We start from the raw sequence: 23,765 nt of genomic DNA on the forward strand, positions 1-23,765 counted from the left end.
AAAAGAGAAAAGCGCCTTAGTCTCACTAAGTAATAATGGAGTAGTTTTGATCAAGGGCTATTGTTGTGCCAAGTGGCTCACTCCAGGCTCAGGAAAAGAGAAAAGTGCTTTAAGCTCACTAAGGCCCCTATCACACCGGGACAGGCAAAAGCAACCCAAGCTGAGATGGCGTGCCGCTATTTGCTGAGGGAAAAAAGCAAAGTTGGTTACAAGGTGTTGTTAGAGGGGCGGCCTCGCTTGCCCGACCATCTTCTCAAAACGATGGCCAACTGAAAAAGTGAAGGTGGGAATCATAGGAATGGGTTTGAGCACTATCTGTCAGCAGGAAACGCCACACTCTACCACTTGGCCAACTCCTGTCCAGTGCTTCCACATGCCAACATTTTAGCTTTAAACCAATGTGACTCAAACAAGCTGCCCGTCCCTGCAAAATTCTTATGGACGCCCGTCCCAGTGTGATAGGGGCTAAAGTTCTGCTACCTCAACAAGTCTGGGCGGACAAGGATGTTGCAACGGGGATAGTTCCTACGAAGTGAAAATTTGTCTGCTGCTCTTCTTCTCCTCTCTGCGCGCGTAGGTTGACGATGGATCGGCAATTACATGCAGCAGTTAGAGAGGAAGCTGCAACGTCGTTTGAAGGAGTGCGTGGAGAAGAAGGATGTGCTAGGGGGCAGGCAGGTACAAGAGCTTATCACGCGAAGTGGACTGGACTCTCATCCCCTGATAACGCCCCTCCTCATCCGCCTTTGTGTCCTTTCGAGACGCTTAGAAGACGCCCATCAACTCTTCAATGCTCGTCCGGAAACACAACCCTCTTCTTGGTATGCCATTCTCCATGCCTACTCCAAGCTTGGCCCTGCGACTACTACGCTCTCTCTCTTCCAGCAAATGCTTCATCACTGTGTGGATCCGCATCCTCATGCTTTTGCGGCTGCTCTCAAGGCATGCTCTTCCTCCTCCTCTCTGGATCTAGGCATGGTCGTCCATGTGCACATTGTAGAAAGTGGCTTCGAGGCACATGGCTATCTCGGCAGCGCCCTGGTCGATATGTATGTCAAATGCATCAGATTGCAAGATGCACGGAATGTGTTTGACCACTATTCAGGCAAGAATGTATTCTTGTTTACAGCTCTCATTTCTGGCCTCGCTGAGGATGGCCAAGCGTACGAAGCCCTTGCCTTGTTTGTGCAAATGCAGCAGCAAGGTCTGCATCCAAGTCATGTGACATATATCTGTGTACTAAAGGCATGCTCTATTGCAGTAGCCATAGATTTAGGTAGACTTTGTCATTCTCAACTCACAGAAGGAATCCCTCAGTTTATGGATGATGAAGCTATTGGAAACACACTTATCGACATGTATGGAAAGTGTGGGAGTGTTGAAGATGCAAAGAGCATATTCATTGTGATGCCCAACCGGAACGTGGTGACATGGAGTACACTGCTTGCTAGTTACAATGTACAAGTGGATCAGGAGGCAGTGTTCTACATCTTTCAGCAAATGCTTCAGGAGGGCATTGAACCTGGACTTGTCACCTATGTAGGCATTTTGAGTGCCTGCCTCAATTGGCAAGCTCAAGCCAAGGGAAAATGCATCCATTCCATTCTTGTGATTGTTCCTCATGGTAATGACGATTTTGTTGGGAATGCACTTGTCAATATGTATGCCAAGTGCGGAAACCTCCAAGAAGCACGTAGGGTTTTTGACAAGTTGCAAAAGCTCAATGTAGTCATATGGAGTACCATGCTTGAAGCATACGCTGAGCATGGAGATCTGGAAGAGGTCTTTATCCTTTTCACACAAATGCTACAAGATGGCATTGACCCTGACAAGGTCTTATTTGGTTCTATTTTGAAGGTTTGTACAAAGGTAGCTGCCTTAGACTGGGGCAGGTATCTGCATGCCTTGATAGTTGAGTTTGGATGTGAAATAGAGGTGTTTCTAGCAAGCAGTGTACTTGACATGTATTCTAAATGTGGACAGATTGAAGATGGGCATCGTGTGTTCAACAAAACACCCAAGAGAAATGTGGCCACATGGACTGCGTTGTTAAGTGGCTATGCTCGACTCAGGTGCTACGAGGAGGTCCTCTCATTGTACCTTCAAATGCAAAAAGATGGTTTGGTCCCGGATGATTTTGCACTTACTGCAGTACTCAAGGCTTCTTCTATCAAAGGTTCTACTGATGAAGGAGAGCTTGTAAACGAGCAGGCTCGTCAGCATTGTAGTGAGAATAGTCTTGTCTTGGTAGGAACTCTTATAAACCATTATGTAGCGTGTGGTAAGATCGAGGATGCACTTGAGATGTTTGACCAACTGGGTACCCGACATGCTTCCGCATGGCAAGCAATGATTGCAGGACTCTGTCAATACGGTCATTTCCAGGCAGCTCTTTGGCTGTTTCAGCAAATGAGGCAACAGGGGTTAGAAGTAGACATTGCTACTTATGTTAATGTATTGAAGTCTTGTACTAAAATGGCAGCTTTAGAGCAGGGAAAGTTTGTCCATGCTCAGATGGACCAAAAAGTATGTGAAGCAGATTGCTTTCTGGGAAATACTTTGATTGATATGTACTTCAAATGTGGTTGTATTGTAAATGCAGAAATGGTCTTTAACAGATTAGAAAAACGAGATGTGGTGGTATGGAGCTCCATGATTGCCGGGCTTGCTGAAAATAACGATTATCAAACAGCTCTGCAGCATTTCGAGGCAATGCAGGCTGCTGGCTTGGAGCCAAATGAGGTGACATATGTTTCTCTGCTTTGTGCTTGTAGTAATAGAGGCCTGATAGATGAGGGTTGCCACCACTTTGAGTCTATGAAATTGGAGTATGAGATAAGTCCAACTCTTGATCATTACAACTGCATGGTGGACCTTTGTGGTCGTGTTGGTTTCCTAAGAGAGGCAAGAGATCTATTGCTGACTATGCCTGCTCCTCCTGATTTGGTTGCATGGATCTGCCTTCTGTCTCATTGTAGGACACATGGACGCGTGGAGATAGGAAGAATGTGCTATGAGAACTTACTCAGGATTGATGAAAGCCATGCGTCAAGCTATGAGTTAATGTTTAAGCTTTATGTTGAAACCGGTCACTTCAATGAAGCCAAGGAAGTGCAGGAAAGAAGGAGACGTGCACATGCACAAAAAAAAGCTGCAATGGCCTTCATTGAGACTAACAACAAGGTGAGCAGCTTCCCGGCGGGAGGCACGGGACATGAACTATACCATGACATAATGTGGAGGCTGCAAAAGGTTAGCAAGCACATAAGAGAAATCGGATTCATACCCCTTGTGGATTCTGTGCCACCACCCGACAACGTACTGTATGAAGTCACGTGATATGATTATTCTCACAAGCTGGGGCAGTGCATCAACTGACTGCATTGTCTTTAACCTGTCAAAGCTGGCTGGACCCCTTATGTCCTTCCATCTGGGTCACGATGTCTATCTTCAAGTGTGCCTGGTAAACTTACAGACACACAAATTGACTATTCTCAGTCATTAATCCAGTAAATTGGTTCAGAACATTTGAGTTTTACTTCCTAATGCCTTGAGCTCTTTACGTGAGCTTATATGTCATCAAGTTACCCTCTTGAAAGAGAGTAGTAGTGAAGGCAGAGTTTAAGAAACCATACCTACTCAGGTAGCTAGGACCTAGATTTGGGCGATGGGCAAAGGAGCGTAGTCTTGAACCCTATTTTCCTTGTGGTCACTGCTTGGCTTGGCAGGGAGCTCACAGGTTGAGGCTAGTTGTGTGAGGATTTAGGGTAGTGCTTTTGTTTAAATTGCTCAGCTTTCATTGCTGAATCCCATGCCATTGCATCAGTCAAAGATTTCTTGGTTAAATTTGGCTTCAAGAGGTTGTCTGTGTCAGGAGAAGGTCTGTTTTAGTGATAATGAGATGTGAGTTTGTAGACTTGAAATGTTGTCGAAAAGTATTTAGCACAGAACTTGTGAAGGCATCAAAGATATTCAAAAGGAATATCTTTAACTTTAGAACCATTAGAGAAGAAGGCCCAAAGATTGAAATTTCAATTATCCACTATTAATCCCAAAATTCCTCATAATCATTTTTAGAAATGGTAGCTCATCAATTCGCAGTTGGAGCATCAAGTGAATCATCCAGGAATTGAAGAAAGCATAGTTAGAATCTGCAGCCACAACTTCATCCTTCAAGAAATCATACTTCATAAAGCCTTTTACTGTCTCCCATCTTCGTTCAACATCAGTGACTCCACGATAGGGAATCCAAGAATTTATCGATCATAGTCATATATCTGCATTTGAAATCAGATCAGCTGTATAATTGGCTATAGCAGATTGGTCGACTTGCAAATCTGAGGCATTGATAATTGTCTTTCTACTGTGGTCCTGAAGAGAATACAATTCACTTCCATCTTTGAACACATGGATGGTATGTCCTTGAAAGCTATTGATTGGATCATACCAATGCTGGCCAACTATCATGTCCTCCTGTGGGGATCACAAACTGCAATTGCCGAACAGCAACATGAGTTTAAAGTGATCTAACTGCTAGTTCGACGTCATATCAATGATGGGTTTTTGGGTTGACAGTTGCTTTATTCATGGATCCTTTTGCACAAGAAACATTTAGTCGTGGATCATTTGGCTCAAACATTTTTGTTCTTGACAATATGGGATTCACATGCTTCAATTTCAAGTATGCTGAAGAACAAGATGCTCTCACTTAAAGAATTTAACCTGAATTGAATGTTTAAATATAGGAACATAGATTGACACTAATTGTTTTCTTGTGTATGTGACAAAAATCTTCTGAAGAATTTTTCTTTCTTTTGCTATTTGAAATGGAACGTACCGAGTTATGACAAGCAGAACACACCGGAGGGAACTTTGGTGATTCTACTTTCTTTGCCTTGGGAAGTCCTAAAGCAAATGCCAGCCTCTCACAATGTTCACAAAACACGGGGTTTGTTTGGTCCCTTGTTGGGTCCACACGCAGATCTGTCTGTGTGTCTAAGTTAAGGTCAACCTTCTGTGTCTGTGTATCGCCAGATGAACATTTCCCCAACATCAAGAAGTTTCTTGATGCAGGCTTAACACTGTCTTTTGTCGTAGCCACGTGGTTCCGGTGTTGATGTCCTATGGTGGTGTTGCCAAAAACTCTGCAAAAGCGATGTTTGTGAAATATCATCAGGTAACATTGGCATGGTATGAATCACATCTTTAGCCGACCTTAAAGAGCCTGAACGACCCAAGAGATCCATCATGACCGTGTAGTTTTCAATACTCGGCTCCACATCAGGGTCTTCAGTCAGGCACCGAAAATGTTCATGCCCCTTTGTGAACTGTCCTATGGAAGTGCAACCGGAAATAATACTTGTGTAAATTGCATCGGACGGCCTCAACCCTTGTTGCTGCATCTCTTTCAAGCAATCAATGGCCATCTTGAATTCTTTACAAAAGACATAGCCTCCAATAAGCGCTCCCCATGATACTACATCCCTAATCGTTAGGCAGTTGAAAACCTTTCGAGCATCCTCAAGGCACAAATTTTTCGAATAGAAGTTCACCAAAGTGGTGCCAACCTGAGCATCAGCATTGAAATTGCGTACAGTAAGCTGATGGTGCAAAGTCTTACCCAATTCTAAATCTCCTACATCTACACATGCTTTCAATGCGCATACACATGCTGCTTCATCAGGGGGTACACCCTCATGCTGCATGCTAAGAAAAGATTCAAGGGCAAGCCGACCATGCCCATAGTAAGAATACCCTGCTATCAATGCACCCCAAGACTCTGTACTCCTGATAGATAGATGATTTAAGACATTCCGAGCTTCAAGCAGGAGGCCACTTTTGGCATACATATTTACAAGAGCGCTTCCAATCACCAAATTCAATTCCAGTTTTCTCTTGATGATACGATCATGTATAAATTTGCCTTGTTCAATAAATCCTGCAATGATACATGCTCCTAAAATGGAAGAGAAGGTAGCCTCATCTGGAAGTACCTTCTCCTCTTGCATTTTTATGTAGTACTTAAGGGCTGAGGCATGCTGCTCATGGTGAATGAATCCATCTATAATGGCACTCCATGATACCACAGTGATCGCTCTGCCTCCTTTATACTGCCACACTTGCTATACATGTCGACAAGCGCATTGCCCACTGTTACGTCAGAGATGAGATCCATGCGTATGATCTTATCATGTGCCAACCGACCAAGAATTAGGTTTTCTAGAGATGGACAAGCCTTCAGTATACATAAGATAGTGACCTTGTTGGGACTTACGGCTTGACGTTCCATCTTCTGGAGCATGTCATGGGCCATAACATTGTCTCCATACTGTACATATCCAGAGAGCATTGCATTCCATGGAACCACAGACTTATGGTGCACCTTCACAAAGAGAGTCCATGCTTCTTCTAGAATTCCGCATTTAGCATACATATCAATCAGGGAGCTTGCCAGCATGGTGTCTGCTTCCATGCCCGCTCGGCATATTTGATTGTGTATGAGCATGCCATCTTTAAAACCTGCTATGCTGCTGCAAGCTTTAAGAGCACTCAAGAAAGTTACTCTGTTTGGTGTTAGTCCTGCCAGAAGTGCTTCTTGGAAAAGCTCAAGAGCGATGACTCCATGCCCTTGCTCTGCATATCCCCCAATCAATGCACTCCATGACACAACACTCTGTGTTGGTAGTTTGTCGAACAAACATTGAGCATCATCAAGGCTTTCACATTTCACATACAAGCTCAATGTTGCATTTCCAATGGTCCTATCTGCTTCCAAGCTGTTCTCTATGACTATGCCATGGACGAGCTTACCTTGATCTGCGAATCGCAAACGCGAGCAAGCTTTGAGAGCACAAAGAGCTGCAACCCTGTCAACAGGCACACTTGCTTGGAGCATTTTGATGAAAAGTTCAAAGGCTGAGAGGAAATCGCCATGTTGCACATGCGAATGCAGAGCTGAACACATCACGCCATGCGTAGAGCTGCAAGCAGTAGTTGGTAGCAACAGCTCGAATGGGATTGTTCGCAAGCATAAGGCGGACTCACCTCGTAGAAAACCCCCTGACAGAACAGTAGCTTGGGTGTTCTCAAGTCAGCAGGACAAGTAATCGGGAGGGATGAACACAGGCCAGTACGGGGACCTCGAGCTTGATAAGTTGTTTGCCCGCTGATTCTGTATTAGATGTGCTCTGCGGGCGGCTCATGTGAACAGTGATGTTTTCGGCCTGCCCCAAAGGGAGGAGGCCTTAGTGGTCGTTTCCCTTTTTGCTAATGTTTCTTTTTAAAAAATAAAAAATAAAATGGTTATCGTGTTCTTGGCAAGATAGAAGGGGGCTTTGATGCCGTGTTCTTATTGGACGTTGTAATTTTCTTGAGGGTGAGCTAGGGTTAGGGGAAATATATCATTGAGCGCTCATTTCATTGAGGGAGTCGAGGTAGTGGCAGCTCTACTGCTGTGGCTGGTTCTTAGCTCCAGCTCTATGCCCCCTCCACAGCTAGACACACACACACACACAGACTCACTCACCCACACCTTTCTGCCCTCTCTACAGGCGTTGCAGAGAGGTCGCCCTTGAGCGGGGCTTTCTGGGTTGCAGCCGGGGGGTTGGTTTGAATGGGAGGTATCCGCACACAGAGAGGAAGAAATATTGTGCACTTCGCACTCCCATGGGATGTGCACCAGTTGCAGCAGGTCGCCCTTGTGCAGGCTGTCTCGCGTTGAGTCGGCAAGTCGCCCTTGAGCGGGGCTTTCTGGGCTGCAGTCGGGGGCTTGGTTTGAAGGGGAGGTATCTGCACACAGAGAGCATCATGTGAGATGCGCACACAATGAGAGTGTCACGCTTGAAGAAGATGGGCTGGGTGTGCGTTTCTGTGGCGAGTTTGATTTTTTAATTGTGTATCGTGCGCACGCACACACACACACACACACACACACACACACACACACAGAGAGAGAGAGAGAGAGAGAGAGAGAGAGAGAGAGAGAGAGAGAGAGAGAGAGAGAGAGAGAGAGAGAGAGAGAGAGAGAGAGAGAGAGAGAGAGAGAGAGAGAGAGAGAGAGAGAACCGCATGGTCTGCGTGCTCTCCACATTTCCTGATTTTGGGGTTGCTGGCACGTGGGGCTCTGTCTTGCGCTTTTGCTTCTGTGCGTGGTCTCTCATGAAAGATGAGCACTGAGTATTCTTTGGTTTCTGCAAAAGATAGATAGAGATAGCAAGAGAGAGAGAGAGAGAGAGAGAAAGAAAGGCTTGTTTTCTTATTCCTGGATGCATTTCTGCCAGAGAGAGAGAGAGAGAGAGAGAGAGAGAGAGAGAGAGAGAGAGAGAGAGAGAAAGAGTTAATGAGTATGTATGATCTATTCTGCTACTTGGTATGTTGTCATGTAGTGGATTTTGCTGCTTTATTAGGTATGCCTTCATGCATCAGAGTTTGCAAGGCCATGTTACACTCTAATATGTTCCATGTTTGCAGATACATTCAACGCAATTACAAGGTTGATGTTGCCATGCCATTACTAGACGTCGGCTCCCTCAGAATACCGAATCTGCTCCCTTTCCTCCTCTGGTCATGAGCCTCGCCTACAGACAAGTCTCAATGGTGGTATGCATGAGCTGGTCTGCTTGATTATCGGAAGCATCGACGAGCATCGAGTTATCTACCCTCTTTGCCTTGCACTATATATGTCTAGATTCCCCCTGCTAGCCAATACTCTGGTGTAAGAGAATGCACATCTTCTCTTTTGCCCGCACATTATTAATGTTGATGTGTCTCCGTCCCTTTCCCTGCCATTAAATGTTATGTTTGTTTCGAAGTACTTTGGATTTTCTCCAATCTTTTGATGGATTATCTAGTATGAAAATTGATAGGTTTTAAAGTAGGCGGTTTTGAAAAATGAGTTTTTGTGTAGTAATTTAATGATCATGGTTTGTCATGTTAATCAAGAAAGACATAAGGTTCTGCTATGATGGGTGTTCATGACTTTGGATATTTTCCAAAGCCTATGTTTCACAGTGTGTTTACACATTGCCTGAGCAAGCCTTGGGATTGGGAGTACATAACTGTCTGGGAGTGAGAGTTTTATGTAAGTCACTTCTTGCTTTTCAAGAAATCGACTTTAGAAATTTGAATATTAACTCACTTAGATTACTCCTTGAGATTTTATTTTGAAAAGGGGGAGATTGGCAATCCAGAGGTTATGGATCTAAGAGAAATGTATTCGAATATTCTTACAATAAACTTTGTTAATCCGAGATAAATTAACAAAAAAAGAAAATTGAAGTTCTTATTGCTCATCTTTATTTTTAATCCAATGTAATCAAGTAGGGAAGAGAGTGCTATCACATCATTGTGGAGAGCAAAGGCATTTAAGAAGGGACTCATAGAAGAATATAACGCATATTATTCAATATTTAATATTTAAATAATATGGTTTTGTGCATATAATGTCTTGAAACCCATTAAAAGAATTTTATTTTTGAAAAATAAATTTATCCTATTTCTTGAGGCCCTTTTATTAAAAGATAGATTTCAGGAGCTAAAACTAGGTGTGAAAAGGGCTTTACCCTAACTTACCTCTTGTCTTTATAAAAAGATAGAAGCCTCTATCTTCCTTACAATTGTTGCACGTTTTTGCTCTGCCAGCATCTTTACTTAGTACCTTTTGGTGCTTAGTTACCTTCATAGCTTTCTTAATATAGCTCATTTTATACATGCTTGTGTTATTAGCTTGTGCAAGGTTGGGCATTAGCCTTGCTAGTGAATCTCTGCTACATAGCCATTACAAGCTCTTGCAAGGTTGTTGGTGCATATTAATCGCTACAGCTTCTAAACATCTTCCATTAAGCTCCCAATGGATTTTTCCATGAATGGTTGGCAACTTGCTCAATTTATCTTGCTTCCTTGATCTTGAATCTATTGAATCTTAGTCTTTGTTCTCATCAGACGTGGAAAGTTATCTGTTATTCAACGAGGACCTTGCTGACATATCTGAAACAAATAAGAAGGAAGCGAAAATACTTTTCGCTTCGTCATTTCTTGATTTCAAGCCTTCACTCGCTGTTGGGGTTTAGGCTAGTACATCACCGTCCAAGTTTCTTAGCCCAATTTGCAAGCTAAAAAAGTATTTGCCCTCTAGATCAATCAAAAAGGCTCTCTCCATTGTTAGAGGTAATTTTGTGTTTGCAATGGGTTTTTTTGTTTTGAGGTTGACATTGCCTCTTGTGTAGGTCGCACAAATGATGGTTCTTGTTCAGTTCCTAACAGTTGTCAAGGATTTGAATGAAGTTTCGCTTGTGGGAAAGTTGGAAGCCAAGGCATCGAAAAAGTTGAGCCTTTTTCTGAAATTTTTAGTTCTCAGCTTGCTCTTGTGAAGCCCCTTCCATTACTGCTAGTTCCGAGCTTTCTGGTTCTATCTTCTCTCGGTTTGCATTTGAGGGTAAAATCCTTGTTAAGTATGGAACTTATAAAGTCCAAAAAGCTGCCTATATATGTTCTTAAAAGCTGATTTAACCGATAGGCTAGCTAATCATACTATCACGTTCGTCGTTAGTGAAATATATATCTCTCAGTTTGTGGAGTCATTTGAAGTGGGTGATTTTGTGCGCATAGAGGGTGTTGCTACGAGAAAGAGAAACGCTAATGATGGGGGAACATCTCCTTTCTCTTTGTATGCCGACGCTACCACCTCCATTGTGAAGGGTGAACCATTCGATTGCATCTTAGCCTTGTTTCCTGAGCACAAAATCAAGGAGTTGGTAGATCAAGATTCTTCTTTGGTGGATATTGTACTGATCATAGCGTTCACTGCGGTGCAAGTTGAAAACATTGCAAAAAGTGACGGTACAAGTTCTTCTTTGCTGACTATCGTTGACGGTCCTGAATTCACCGATAGAGCTAGTGTGAGTATCTTTGTGTTAAGCGGTTACATGGGGACGACAACGTCATTGACCAATAGGTTTTGGTTGATTACATTGAACCTCCTACCTTACGGCATGAACCTGAACGTGTTCTGGATTATCATGAGTTGCGTACACGACATCAAGTATGACAACAAGCCTTAATCAAGTGGAAAGACCGACCTGAAGAAGGCGCCACTTGGGAAAAACATTAGTGTTCTTAAGAAGAAGTTTCCCACTTTTGTTTTTGAGGATGAAAACTCTTCTTAAGGGGGGAGTAATGTCTGGACAAGGGTCCTGTAACCTAAGGAGTAGGATGGTCATGGACTATGGCCAAGGGTTGGGCTAGACAGTGTGGACAGGAGATCCGTCTAGGGCAAGGGGCTAGGAGCCCGCCTATATAATGGGAGGTTGGGAGGAGGATCTTCAGTTTAGTTTTCCCTAGTTCTTACACGATTGTATCAACCTCCAAGAATTACCTCTTGGACATGGTATGGCTCCATACAACCTGTTGGAAGACATGAGAGGTAAGGTCCTGATATCTCATGGCCTCAATTTCTTACATTATGCCCACAAGTTAGGAGGGATTTAACAAAGGCAGTTAGCACTAGGAGAAAGGCAAAAGAGAGTGTGCCTGTTGTAAAAATCACACAAGCTGAAATGAATGAGGATATTACACCTGTGCTAGATTGTTACATCAAAGGAAGATTGGTTAGGAAAGGTCTAGTGGATGGGGGTGCACAAATTTGCATCATGACAGAGGGACTCATGCAAAGACTAGGCATGCACATCCATGAGACACCTGAAATCAAAGTAAAAATGGCAAACAATAGTAAGGCTAGGTGCATAGGCATTTGTAAAAATGTTTTTGTGAAGGCCTTTGGTATTAAGAAGGCAATGGATTTCTATGTTATGTCTACCAAAGGAAATGGTTACCCATTTATCCTAGGAAGACCATGGTTAATGAAAATGCGAGCTTTGCAGGATTGGGAGAGTGGAAAATTAATTTACAGGAATGACAATCATAGGAAGGTTGTCTTTGACATGAAGGAGCAACGCCAAGAGGAGCTCCATGAAGAATCATCACAAAGTGAGACGGAGGAAGGCTGGACCGATAGCACTTTAGAAGAAGAAAGTAGTAGCAACATTACTGAAGAGGAGTCTTCCATCAAATTCATGGGGGTAAGGTTAAAGCCAAACAACCAAGATACCTCTTGCCTAGGTTTGTAAGAGGTAGGTTCCCAAGAGAACCAAAATGTGGAAGATGAAGGAATGCTAGAAGGTATGTTGTCTACAACACTTACAAAGGATGAAAGAGAGGATTTCAAAGGTGTGTTAAGGAAATTTCCTAGGCTTTTTGCTAAAGACTACACCGATGTGCGTGAAGTAGATGTTGTTCAACACAAGATTGAGTTGAACCCAGAGGTCACACCTAAGTCTCAAAAGCTACAAGGCTAGGAGTCATCAAGGAGCAGGCTTTACTCAAGGAGGTAAGAAAACTTCTAGCAGCAGGTTTCATTTATTTAGTGGAGAATTCAGAGTGGGTTTCTCCCGTTGTTCTCACTCCTAAGAAAAACGGCAAGTGGAGGGTGTGTGTGGATTACCGTCCACTCAATGAGGCAACAAAAAGAGATCACTTTCCCCTCCTATTTCAGGATGAGATACTAAATGAGGTAGCTGGTCATGAGAAATACACTGTGCATGATGGCTACTCAGGTTACTTTCAAATAGGGATTGTTTTGGAGGATCGATTGAAAACAACCTTCATCACTCCTTGGGGTTGTTATGCTTTTAGAGTCATGCCATTTGGTCTGAAAAATTCTCCTGCAACATTCCAACGTTTCATGAACATGGTGTTTCAAGCATTCTTTGGAAAGTCAATTAGGGTGTTCATTGATGATTTCCGCATTTATAGCTCAAAATCATTGCATTTACAAAGGGTAGAAGAAGGTTTAAAGAAGCTCTACAACATGGGAGGTCAATTCAACCCCGACAAGTGTCACATAGGTGAGGATGAAGTGATCTTGCTTGGTCACAAGGTTTCCTATAAAGGCATTGAGGTGGATCCTTCAAAGACACCAAGCTAACATGGAAACCATTTTTTGGAGTTCTCTTTGTAAAACATTTATTATTTTGATAAATCGGGAATATTGTAACTCCTATTTTCTCGGATAAACTTTGTAATTAATGAGCTGGGGCTACAAGCTTCTAGATTGTATCAGCCAATCATTACCCAACTTTGGTAGACCTCCAGATTATTAGTTTTGGCCACCCAAAAACCTTGGCTAAGGTATAAAAGCCAATTTTTGTAAGTTTTTTATAAGTTTTTGGATAAGAAATACATAGCGTGAGCTAATGGTGCTCACTTCTCTCCTTCTCGTGCTTCCTACTCCCTCTTCGATTGTCACGTTGCGATTGCGTTTGTTGCATTGCAACCGCAGGTAAGAGCTCTATGCATTGACGTAAGCCATTCACAATATTTCATAGCTTTTGGCGTCGCCGACCCGCGGCCTAGACCTGCGGCCTAATTTCATCATAATTAGGAATTTACACTTTTAAATCGAAAACTAAGCATAGGCGGGGTATTGGGGCATCATTGCTAAGCGTTTAGATGCATTCCGGGTCGAAAATGACTAGGTAAAAAATCCACTGCTGTTAATAATCCCGATTTTGGAACTTGACCTAAAGTGGGGTTTGAGACCATAAGCATGTGTACTTAGTTCTTATAAACTTGTCCTAGAAGTTTCATTACGTTTGGATGTCATTTGATGTTGTAATAGATATGATTTGCTTACCGATAAGCGATTGGCTTTTGGAGATTTCAGTCACTTGGGTGTAGCTTGAGTTAGATGCAAGTTGTTAGTTGTTTTTCGAGAGATTGACAACCTCTTGTAGCCTCTATGCATTAGTCAAGTCAGCTTTGTCCCATGATTTGACAAATTAATCGTGGTTCTCGCTAATACTGTAATAAGATAGGATGGTGAGGTTAGACATGCATCCCACATTTGGCGCCGCTACCGAGGATCGAAGAGACCTAAACTAGAAAAAAAACACGAGCGTCTTGTGTAGTTGTCCTTTAACTTCCTCTAGGCTCGCCTAAAGTTCAAACCTCTCTTTTAGAAACTCTATAGCTTAAGATTGTCGTCTTTTGATGTGTAGAGGTAGCTTGGAAGTAATCGTACTTGTCGAGTACCTTTAGGATTGTAGGATTGTAGATTTAGATTAGGATTTGGAGAATGATTGGTAGACTATACAAGTCTTAAGATCAGTGCTCTGAAAAACATAAAACACAAGAAAACGAGTGTTTGTGGGAACTTTCCACAACCCCATTGCATGAGAATCTAGGAGTAGGGTAAGTAGGATCCGAGGTGGATTTCAGAACATTTCTCTCTCTCAAAGAATCAAGTGTGAGTAGTTATTGGAAGTTGCAGAATTTCAGGTCTACGGCTAGAAATAGCTCAAAAAGACTCGAATCCACTCAATCCGACTGGAGAGTAAGCCTAAAAGTTGTCTGAACCAGTTGGTAAGCTCAAAGACACTTCGAGGTAAATTTTTTTAAGAGTTGACCAAAACTCAGATTATTTACTTTTTGTTGATATTTTAGGCCAAATTAAGTTTTGACTTGATTCATAAGCTTAAAATAGCTCATATAAAGACTCTCTTTGAAAAAATTGCAAAAAAGTGTTCATTTCAAGCGTAAAGTTAATAATCACGATTATTAACTTTCTGCTCTAAATTGACCAAGGTTCATACCATTGACTCATTGCATGCGTACAAACAACTTTTGTGAGATTTGGATCACTAAACTGGCAAAAAACTGGGTAAAAACTAAAGTTTGTATTGACTTTTTGAATCTTGAGTATAAATTGGAGAAACATTTATCCAAAATTGTTGAAATTTGATTTATAGTATTATGTTGATGTGATAAACATGTGTACATGTTCAGTTGACCAAAAATTTACAAAAATTCATCAGAAGTAAACTATCGCGATTATTTACATCTGCCCTATTTTTTAACTTTTTTGACCAAGTCAGCATATCACTAGTTTCACATGTTGTAATAAGCCCACAAACCAGATTTGGTAAGAATTGGATCATTGGATTGAGAATTGTGACTAAAATTGCAAAGTTAGTCTGCGGACAGATAATTAATGACCATTTGACTAAAAATTGTCCAAACTTGATGAAAATTGGCTAGTGACCTTAACTTAAGGTGCTTAACAGATCTGTGTCAAAGTTGGGACAAAAACTTGGAAAAATATAGCTGGAGTAAATAATCGTGATTATTTACATCTGCTTCAAAACTTGATGATTTTTTCAAATTTGAGTATACCACAAGGTCCAGCACATCAAGTAGACCTCACAAATCCATTTTGGTGAAATTTGGATCACAAAAGTGAGACTTAAACCAGATTCTTGAAATCAGAGTCTACGGACACCAAACAGTTGATACATTTGATCAGATTTTGTCCAAACTTGTTGAAACTTGTCCATAGACTTTAACAAGGTATATACTTGCCAAACCAATCAAAAAAGTGCAAAAAATTGACAAAAAAAAAATCATGATTATTTACTTCTGCTATCCAGAGACATCATTTTTGACTTTTGAACTTATATAGTAATAGAACAACATAATATAAAGCCACAGGGCAATTTTGGGTTCAATTCGATCAAATTGATACATGCACACTCAGTTTACAGGTTGTAGATCAAACCTTTGATTTTTTGCTAAAGTCGAATTTGAAAGTCAAATTTTGACTCTCATAGCTCGATTTGAAGTGATACATAGAGACCAATTACGAGAGTTAGCAAAAACTTTACTATCTTTGTAGAAGAAAAGCAAACTTGATCAATTTTGTACAAGAATCAGGTTGCAGACGAGGAATCAGTGGCTTGACAGTGATAGCCGTTTTTTCGGCTCTTTGTAATTGCCACAGTGAGTTACCTCACCCTACCAAAATCACCCAAACACTGTGGCTATCCCTACCATTTCACTGTACATAGGCGTGCGTGAGTCACGGGACTTTTCCCATATCTTCTTAAAAACCCTCAGCTAGCTAGTCACTGGGCTAGGTGAGCCAAAAAAAATAAAAAAAATAAAAAAATAAAAGTATATTATGGCCTCTTTGTGTGTAAATATTTCATTGTATATATGGCCTAAATATAGGGATTTTTTATAATTATTTTGGTATTTTATTTAAATATTTCTACTTAGGTGTGTGTTTTATTAAACCTATGTACACCTTCTTTCATCCTCTTACACCATAATTATATTTTTTTTGCCAATATGTACATACTCTAACCTCATATTTTTCCTTTATACAAATCACTCCCACATTTTCACCCTCACCCTCGTGAAAACAAAAAATTGATTTCTACTCATTGGTTACTTTTATTATATTATTTACTTGCATACCTTTTCCTCTTTCACCCAAAATAATTCAAGGAGGGACCATATCATATGATTCCAATATCTTTCCATATCCATAACTCCTCCATATTTTTATTATTATTTTTACTCATTATTCTAACACCATGTGCTCATTGAGCTAAAGTCCATGAATAGTCCATACACTAGTCCCACCATGTATATATTTCTTATTTCACCAATAATCCTCCTCCATGCATGGGTCAAGGGCAACTTGAATGCTTTGTATTATAATATGACAAAGGAGGGGCTCACTCTTGGATGCATTGTACAAATTCAACAAAGGAGGGGGCCACTAAAAGACTTTTGCAGGCATAAAAAACAGGCTTTTTGGTGAGAATTTTGGCACCTATCTCCACTCTGAATTTGGAGCGGTGGTCAAAAGAGAAAATGTAGCCCACGCTCTGAATAATCACCCCAAATTTTTTCATGATTTTTGGAGCTACCAGCTGTGAGCTATGATTTTTTTAGTGGACCCCAGTTTTCCCATGCTATGCAGCCACACTCTCTCTTCCACTTTATCATTTTCCTCTTTCACACACACTTCTCCACTCATCATCCCCATCTCTCTCACCACTCCTCTCTGCACACTACTCACCTTCTCCTCAACCTTGAAGAATAAGAGAAACCATGGTGAACTCATACCTCCCACACACAATTCCATTCCAAAATTGACCACCTAGTCTCATTTTTCCTCCTCCAAATTACCCATATCTATCAAAAAACCACAAAATTCAGCCTCTTCTCTTAAAAGACAGCATCATGGTGGTTGATTACTTAGCTTCAATTACCTTGTCTCTCAAGGAAGGTCAAGAGTGGAGAAAAAATGTACCGTCAAAGCTAGTGGACCGTCAACAAGCGTCAAAATTGGCCCTACTCAAGACACTTGGAGCATCAACCTTGTAAGAAATCCACCTTTTCTTACCTCTTAAGAGTTTTTCTTCCTTATTTGTATCCTACATGGATACTCCCATTGTAAATATTCAGTTCCATTTGTAAATTAATACTAACTCTACTAACACTAACCCACTATGAAAAGTCCTATCACCTCCATTTCTCTCCTCTCTCTTTCCCCACCAACTTATTGATAATTCCAAGCAAAAGAAATTAGATAAATTGCTGAAAATCTAACCCAACCATGGTTAGAGGAGTAACCCTAGCCTTCAAAATTGCTATAAAAGGAGGGTGTAGCTAGCATAAAAGGGGGGAGCCATAAGCAAGAGCACTATGCTATAGCTTGAGAAGCCAAGCTCAACCTCTCTAGAAGGAGCTCTTGAGTGGAAGCTCATTGTCTTATGCATGTGCATGTGTTGTAATAGGGGATTAGCAAGGGAAATCTATGCCATTGTAAGAGAGAGAGTGATCATTCAATTGAGAGTAGGAAATCTATCATTTCTCCTACTAGTGTAAGCCCAACATTCGCTGAATCAAGGAGGGTGGATTTGGACTAAGCTTGGATACTTTGTCTCCCTTCCAACGTGAAGTAATGGACAACAATGATGCGTAAGTGTCTTGGTGTTTTTTTTTTGTTAAGTTCTTGATAGCTTGTCTCTGGTGTTGTCACCAATCTAGCCATAAATCCCACATACTGTAAGAGGGCGACAGGGTGGAGAGGACTCCCCTGACCTTAAGACAGTGATTGGGGTGGCTTTTCTTGTGATGTGTTGTGGTGAAATTTACGCAAGCTATGTTGAACAAGTACTAATCTCACTTTGATTTGTGATGACAGATTTGTAAGAAGGTATTAATGCAACAAGCACCCCCTCCCCCTTTCTCTCTCTTTCTTAAACATATAGTTGTGTTTGCTTGATCATTGCCGATACGTTTCAAAGCAGCCCGAGCACTATCTCTCTCTCTCTCTCTCTCTCTCTCGTGTTTTAGTGTGTGAGAGTATTCCATTGGTGTTAGGGTTAGTGTAAATTCCTTGCTTGTTTGTGAGTTGCTCTAACGATTCTCCTCTTTTGCGTCCTAGTTCGCTCTTAAACTAGGTGGTGCCCCTTGTGTAGTTGGGATTTGGCGGTGGGTTTGTTGTTTTGGTTTGTGTTGTGTTGTGCCCCAGTCCCATTGAGCAGCACGGGAGCCTTGAAGGGTGTCTAGAGGCCACTCTTCTTGTTGCCCGCCTCGGACCGCCTCAAATTGGTGCCCCCACGGAGGGCGGCTTGTGTATTTTTGTGTAGAATCAACCTTTAGCATAGTCAAGTAGTTTGCATGAATCATGAAGATTTGTATGATCCCTTCATTCCCATTGCAAGGCAAAAGGTACACATAATTGTTAGTACTAAGTTGCAATTTCAACGTGTCATTCGTAGAATTTTAGGTCCTCTTAGGTTGGCCGAGATAAACGCTTCAGTAAATCCTTTTATTTTGCCTCTCATTAGGTACGACCTTAGTTTGGACGTCTATATTTTTGTTTTGTTTTAAGCATTAGGACATGCATAGGCCATGGATAATGGCCCAGGAATAGAGGTTTTTCCCTTTCATTTTACTCCACACATTAGAATAAACGTTGCAATTAGTAGAAAGATCCATTTTCAACAATGAATGGTGTTCATGTTTGGTGCCCAAAGAGCAGGAGAAATTCTTGCATCACCAAACCCTGTCATTCTACCTCTCATCAACTACCACACTTCTTTTGATGTACATGTGTTCATTTTATTTTAAAATGAAGTGCAGCCCGGCAAAGTAGTGTGTATGTTGTTTTTTCTTTGTCCAAGTTGTTACAAGAAACAAAAAAACGATCATTTGTTCTAACTGGGAATGTGTGTGCAGTGAAAGTTCAATCCTTAGAGATCTAGCTCTATTACCAATTGAGTTGCAGGAGCAAGTAGTAAGGCGTCTCCCTCATAACAAGAGGGTGGTGAAGTTAAGACGGAAGGTCCTACGCGTGGATTCCATTTTCCTCTTGTTGTTGGGCACTAAGGAAGACCGCGCATTCATCCAACTAGTGTGTGCCCTAAGATTGGTAAATAGAGTGAAATTTGGCGTTTGGCGAGTGCATTTCACCATTGAGAAAGACTCTTCAGGAAACTTGCGGCCAGAGTTCATGCTTCATAGACTCACATTTGGTGAATTTTTCCCTCATTTGCGTCTTATTAATAGTCTTCCTTTTGCTTTCAACAAAGGAGATAGGGAGCTATTCAAAGCTTGTCTTAATAAAGAGAGCATAGAGAAGATTGCAAATTTGTATAAATTCTCATCCTTCTCTACTTTCTATGACACTTTGTTCATAGAGACATTGTAAATCTCTTTATGCTTTTGAATGATTTAACCATAATCCTAAGGAGTTTTTGTCCAGGAATTTTGTAGCACAAGTGGAGTCTTTAAATCTTGCAAACTTGATTGGACTTGATGAGGATGTTCTTTATGAAATTGTGAGAAGGTTGCCTCACTCCGACTGTGTGGAACTCGAAGGAAAGGAGCTCCTAGTCAATTGCTACTTTCTCACGGCCTTCGACGAGCATGAAGATCTAGTTTTTATACAAACCGCTTGTGCATTGGGAATTGTAGAGCAAGTGCAATTTATCACTTGGGACGTGGTTGCTCTTTTGGATCCAGAAAATGAAGTTCTAGAGATGTCTGTTTATCGCCTTAGCTTTGAAGAATTTCAACCCTTCTTAGAGCTCATCAATAGTCTACCCTTTTGTTTTGATCAAACAAATCGAGACCTTATTGAAGCTTGGATAGCTGAAGAAGAAAACCTAGAGTGGTATTTTCTCACTTCTTCATTTGTAGGCGAGTGGTTCTAGATCTCTATTGTATCCCTTATTGTAACTCGTGTTGTAATCTTTCATAATAATGGAGAGCCAACGCCAAATGTCTGGATATCCTCTTTTCTTTGGAGAGCCTGGAGAGGATGCAGAATTATTTTTAGCAAATTTCAAGATGTCTTGCCGTATCAAGAGGATAGTAACCGATCAAGAACGTGTAGAAATGTTTGAGGTGGTCCTTAGGAAAGATGCTAGTACTTGGTTTGACTCTTTGCCTGAGGAAGTTAAGGGGAATTACACAGAAGTTTTGAATCGTTTTAAGAGATACTTCTTTGATCCCCAAAACACTCAAAAACTATGGCAAGACATTGTTTCTCATAAGCAAAAAGACTTAGATGACTACTACTTGTACAAGCAAGAGTTTCTACGTCTTTGGGCTCTATGGATACGAAATGTTGCTAACCCTGGTGATGGTGCAGAATTTTTAAAGAAGGAGAGGTTCATAGCCGGACTCTTTCCTGACCTTAAGGTAAAAGTTGAGGCGGGTGCACCTGCTACTTTTGATGCAGCTGAAACTAGGGCTGCTGAGAAGTATAGGAAACTCAAGTGCTTAAGGGGAGAGGTTCCAATAGAAGGTCTTAGACCCAAAGGTAAGTCACAGGCATCAACATCGAGGGAGCTTCCTGAGGTAACAGCGGAAGTAATTGAGAAGTTAAACGAATCTTTAAGCAGCCTGTCAATTCACCTTGCACAAGCTATAGGTCCAAAGGGACAAGCAAAGAAGTCTGAAGAGCGAGATCCACGACCTAGGAGAGTCTTGCAATGTTGGAATTGCGGAGAGTCTGGACATGGGATGTATAATTGTCCTTGGCCCCGTGGGGAGCCAGGGAGGCCTAACTTGAATTACCCAGTGATGAATGCAATTGAAGGAACTGGTCAACAACCAAGGCTTCTACAAAGGCCAAATGGACCAAGACCACCTCCACAAGGGGTAGAAGGAGTTCCACCTTTGCCAGATCCAAATGTGCATGTGGTAGAGGTGACAAATTCAAATGAGGTTGACATGGAAGCCAATGGAATTAAGCGTGGCCGAGGAGAAGGTAAAGAGAAAGAAGGAGTCACATCACAGAGTGACCATAGACAAGGCAAGAAGGCAAAGGAAACCAAGGAAACCAAGAGGACTCGACGTCGTATCAACCTCCAAGACTTCCCTCTTGGACATGGTATGGCTCCGTACAACTTGTTGGAAGACATGAGAGGTAAGGGTCCTGATATTTCATGGCCTCAATTTCTTGCATTATGTCCACAAGTTAGGAGGGATTTAACAAGGGCAGTTAGCACTAGGAGAAAGGTAAAAGAGAGTGTGCCTGTTGTAAAAATTGCACAAGCTGAAATGAATGAGAACATTACACCGGTGCTAGACTGTTACATCAAAGGGAGATTGATTAGGAAAGGTCTAGTGGATGGGGGTACACAAATTTGCATCATGACAGAGGGACTCATGCAAAAACTAGGCATGCACATCCATGAGACACCTGAAATTAGGGTCAAGATGGCAAACAATAGCAAGGCTAGGTGCGTAGGCATTTGTAAAAATGTTTTTGTGGAGGCCTTTGGCATTAAGAAGGCAGTGGATTTCTATGTCATGTCTACCAAGGGAAATGGTTACCCATTTATCCTAGGAAGACCATGGCTAATGAAAATGCGAGCTTTGCAGGATTGGGAGAGTGGAAAGCTAATTTGCAGGAATGACAATCACAAGAAGGTTGTCTTTGACAGGAAGGAGCAACGCCAAGAGGAGCTCCATGAAGAATCATCTCAAAGTGAGACGGAAGAAGGTTGGACCGATAGCACTTCAGAAGAAGAAAGTAGCGGCAGCATTACTGAAGAGGAGTCTTCCATCGAAGTCATGGGGGTAAGGTTTAAGCCAAGCAACCAAGAGACCTCTTGTCAAGGCTTGGAGGAGGTAGGTCCTCAAGAGAACGAAGGTGATCAAGATGAAGGGATGCTGGAAGGTATGCTATCAACAACACTTACAAAGGATGAAAGAGAGGAGTTCAAATGTGTGCTAAGGAAGTTTCCTAGGCTTTTTGCTAAAGACTACACCGATGTGCGTGGAATAGATGCTGTTCAACACAAAATTGAGTTGAAGCCAAAGGCCACACCTAAGGCTCAGAGCTACGAAGGCTAGGAGTCATCAAGGAGCAGGCTTTACTCAAGGAGGTAAGAAAGCTTCTAGCAGCAGGGTTCATTTATCCAGTGGAGAATTCAGAGTGGGTCTCTCCTGTTGTTGTCACTCCTAAGAAGAACAGCAAGTGGAGGGTGTGTGTGGATTACCGTCCCCTCAATGAGGCAACAAAGAGAGATCACTTTCCCCTCCCATTCTAGGATGAGATACTAAATGAGGTACCTGGTCATGAGAAGTACACTGTGTGCGATGGTTACTCAGGTTACTTTCAAATAGGGATTGCACTGGAGGATCAATTGAAAACAACCTTTATCACTCCTTGGGGTTGTTATGCTTTTAGAGTCATGCCATTTGGTCTGACAAATGCTCCTGCAACATTCCAACGTTTCATGAATATGGTGTTTCAAGCATTCTTTGGAAAGTCAATTAGGGTGTTCATTGATGATTTCTGTATTTATAGCTCAAAATCATTGCATCTACAAAGGGTAGAAGAAGGTTTAAGGAAGCTCTACGACATGGGAGGTCAACTCAACCCCGAAAATTGCCATATAGGTGAGGATGAAGTAATCTTGCTTGGTCATAAAGTTTCTTACAAAGGCATTGAAGTGGATCCTTCGAAGGCAAAGGCTCTTATTGAGCTACCATCACCCAAGAGTCTTAAGGAGGTCATCTCATTCATTCAAAAGGTGAAGTATATGTCACGCTTCATTCACTTAGCCTCGGAGTTACTTCACCCTTTGCAAAAGTTGACACAACAAGTAGAATTTGCATGGTCTGATGAGCTTGAAGAGTACTTTTGTAACATTAAAGTCATTTTGTCAGAGCTACCAACACTCATGCCTCCTTGCTGGGAGTACACATTCTTTGTTAGCTCTAGTGCTGGGAAAGAAACAATTGGTGCTGTGTTGCTACAACAAGATCCCCACAGTACAAGGATGCGTCCCATCTACTTTGCTAGTAGGGTCATGAATGCTTTGGAGAGAGACTACACAGAAGCAGAACTCATGATGATTTCTCTCATGTTTGCGGTGAGAAAGTTTAGATCCTACCTGCTACCAAAACCTTTTGTAATTCTCACTGCAGAAAATTTGTTCCCTTGGGTTTCATCTCAAATGAATCTTAGTACTAGGATCTCAAAGTGGATTATGGAGTTGCAAGAGTTTCAATACTCTTTCAAGGTAGAAGATAGTGTGCGTGCACAATTGGCAGGGATTCTCACTTATAGGGTGCACGAAAAGGAGATTAAGGTGCCTGAAGTAAAGACCCTACCATTGCCACCACCAAAAAGTATTCCTAATGCTTTTACTTTGTTCTTTGATGGAGCTTTTCGTCGAGCCACAGGAAAAGCAGGGGGAGGGCTAGTGTTGCTCAACCCAAGTGGAGAGGTGGTCATGAAAGAGAAGTTCAATCTACCAAGTTCAGCTAGCAACAATGAAGCAGAATATGACACTCTACTTCATGGTCTGAAGATGTGCATTGGACAAGGGATACAACGCCTCATGGTAAGGGGAGATGCACTTCTCATTGTTAAACAGATTGTAGGCATTTGG

The 23,765-nt window shown here is 41.8% G+C and overlaps 3 protein-coding genes and 1 long non-coding RNA gene across 5 annotated transcripts; 2 read left to right on the top strand and 2 right to left on the bottom strand.

Moving 5' to 3' along the window:
- Window positions 1–482: 482 nt before the first annotated feature.
- LOC147462229 (pentatricopeptide repeat-containing protein At2g33680-like) lies at window positions 483–3,873 on the top strand. The gene has a single exon (XM_086509634.1). It carries the CDS (start codon window positions 601–603, stop codon window positions 3,337–3,339), a length of 2,739 nt encoding a protein of 912 aa, XP_086365760.1. The 5' UTR covers window positions 483–600; the 3' UTR covers window positions 3,340–3,873.
- An 881-nt stretch (window positions 3,874–4,754) lies between these two features.
- On the bottom strand, window positions 4,755–6,008 carry LOC147462230 (putative pentatricopeptide repeat-containing protein At1g68930). Its single transcript, XM_086509635.1, has one exon. The coding sequence runs from the start codon at window positions 6,006–6,008 to the stop codon at window positions 5,076–5,078; it is 933 nt and encodes a 310-aa protein (XP_086365761.1). The 3' UTR covers window positions 4,755–5,075.
- Window positions 6,009–6,061: 53 nt separating this feature from the next.
- Window positions 6,062–6,964, bottom strand: LOC147462231 (pentatricopeptide repeat-containing protein At5g27110-like). Its single transcript, XM_086507356.1, has one exon. The coding sequence runs from the start codon at window positions 6,962–6,964 to the stop codon at window positions 6,062–6,064; it is 903 nt and encodes a 300-aa protein (XP_086363482.1).
- Window positions 6,965–7,410: 446 nt separating this feature from the next.
- LOC147462232 (uncharacterized) lies at window positions 7,411–8,812 on the top strand. Of its 2 annotated transcripts, none has more exons than XR_015186789.1 (2): window positions 7,411–7,808; window positions 8,470–8,812. It is a non-coding gene; the product is annotated as an uncharacterized LOC147462232 (long non-coding RNA). The 2 variants fall into 2 exon arrangements; XR_015186790.1 differs by having other exon boundaries at window positions 7,411–7,784.
- Window positions 8,813–23,765: the final 14,953 nt, after the last annotated feature.

Source organism: Adiantum capillus-veneris, chromosome 3, assembly GCF_014529385.1.
Source record: "Adiantum capillus-veneris isolate H3 chromosome 3, ASM1452938v2, whole genome shotgun sequence".
In the NCBI taxonomy this organism is placed as follows: Eukaryota; Viridiplantae; Streptophyta; class Polypodiopsida; order Polypodiales; family Pteridaceae; genus Adiantum; species Adiantum capillus-veneris.

Bases quoted from the DNA above. Each gene is read 5' to 3' on its own strand.
- LOC147462229 (XM_086509634.1), top strand. From the start codon at position 601: ATGCAGCAGTTAGAGAGGAAGCTGCAACGTCGTTTGAAGGAGTGCGTG.
- LOC147462231 (XM_086507356.1), bottom strand. From the start codon at position 6,964: ATGTGTTCAGCTCTGCATTCGCATGTGCAACATGGCGATTTCCTCTCA.
- LOC147462230 (XM_086509635.1), bottom strand. From the start codon at position 6,008: ATGCAAGAGGAGAAGGTACTTCCAGATGAGGCTACCTTCTCTTCCATT.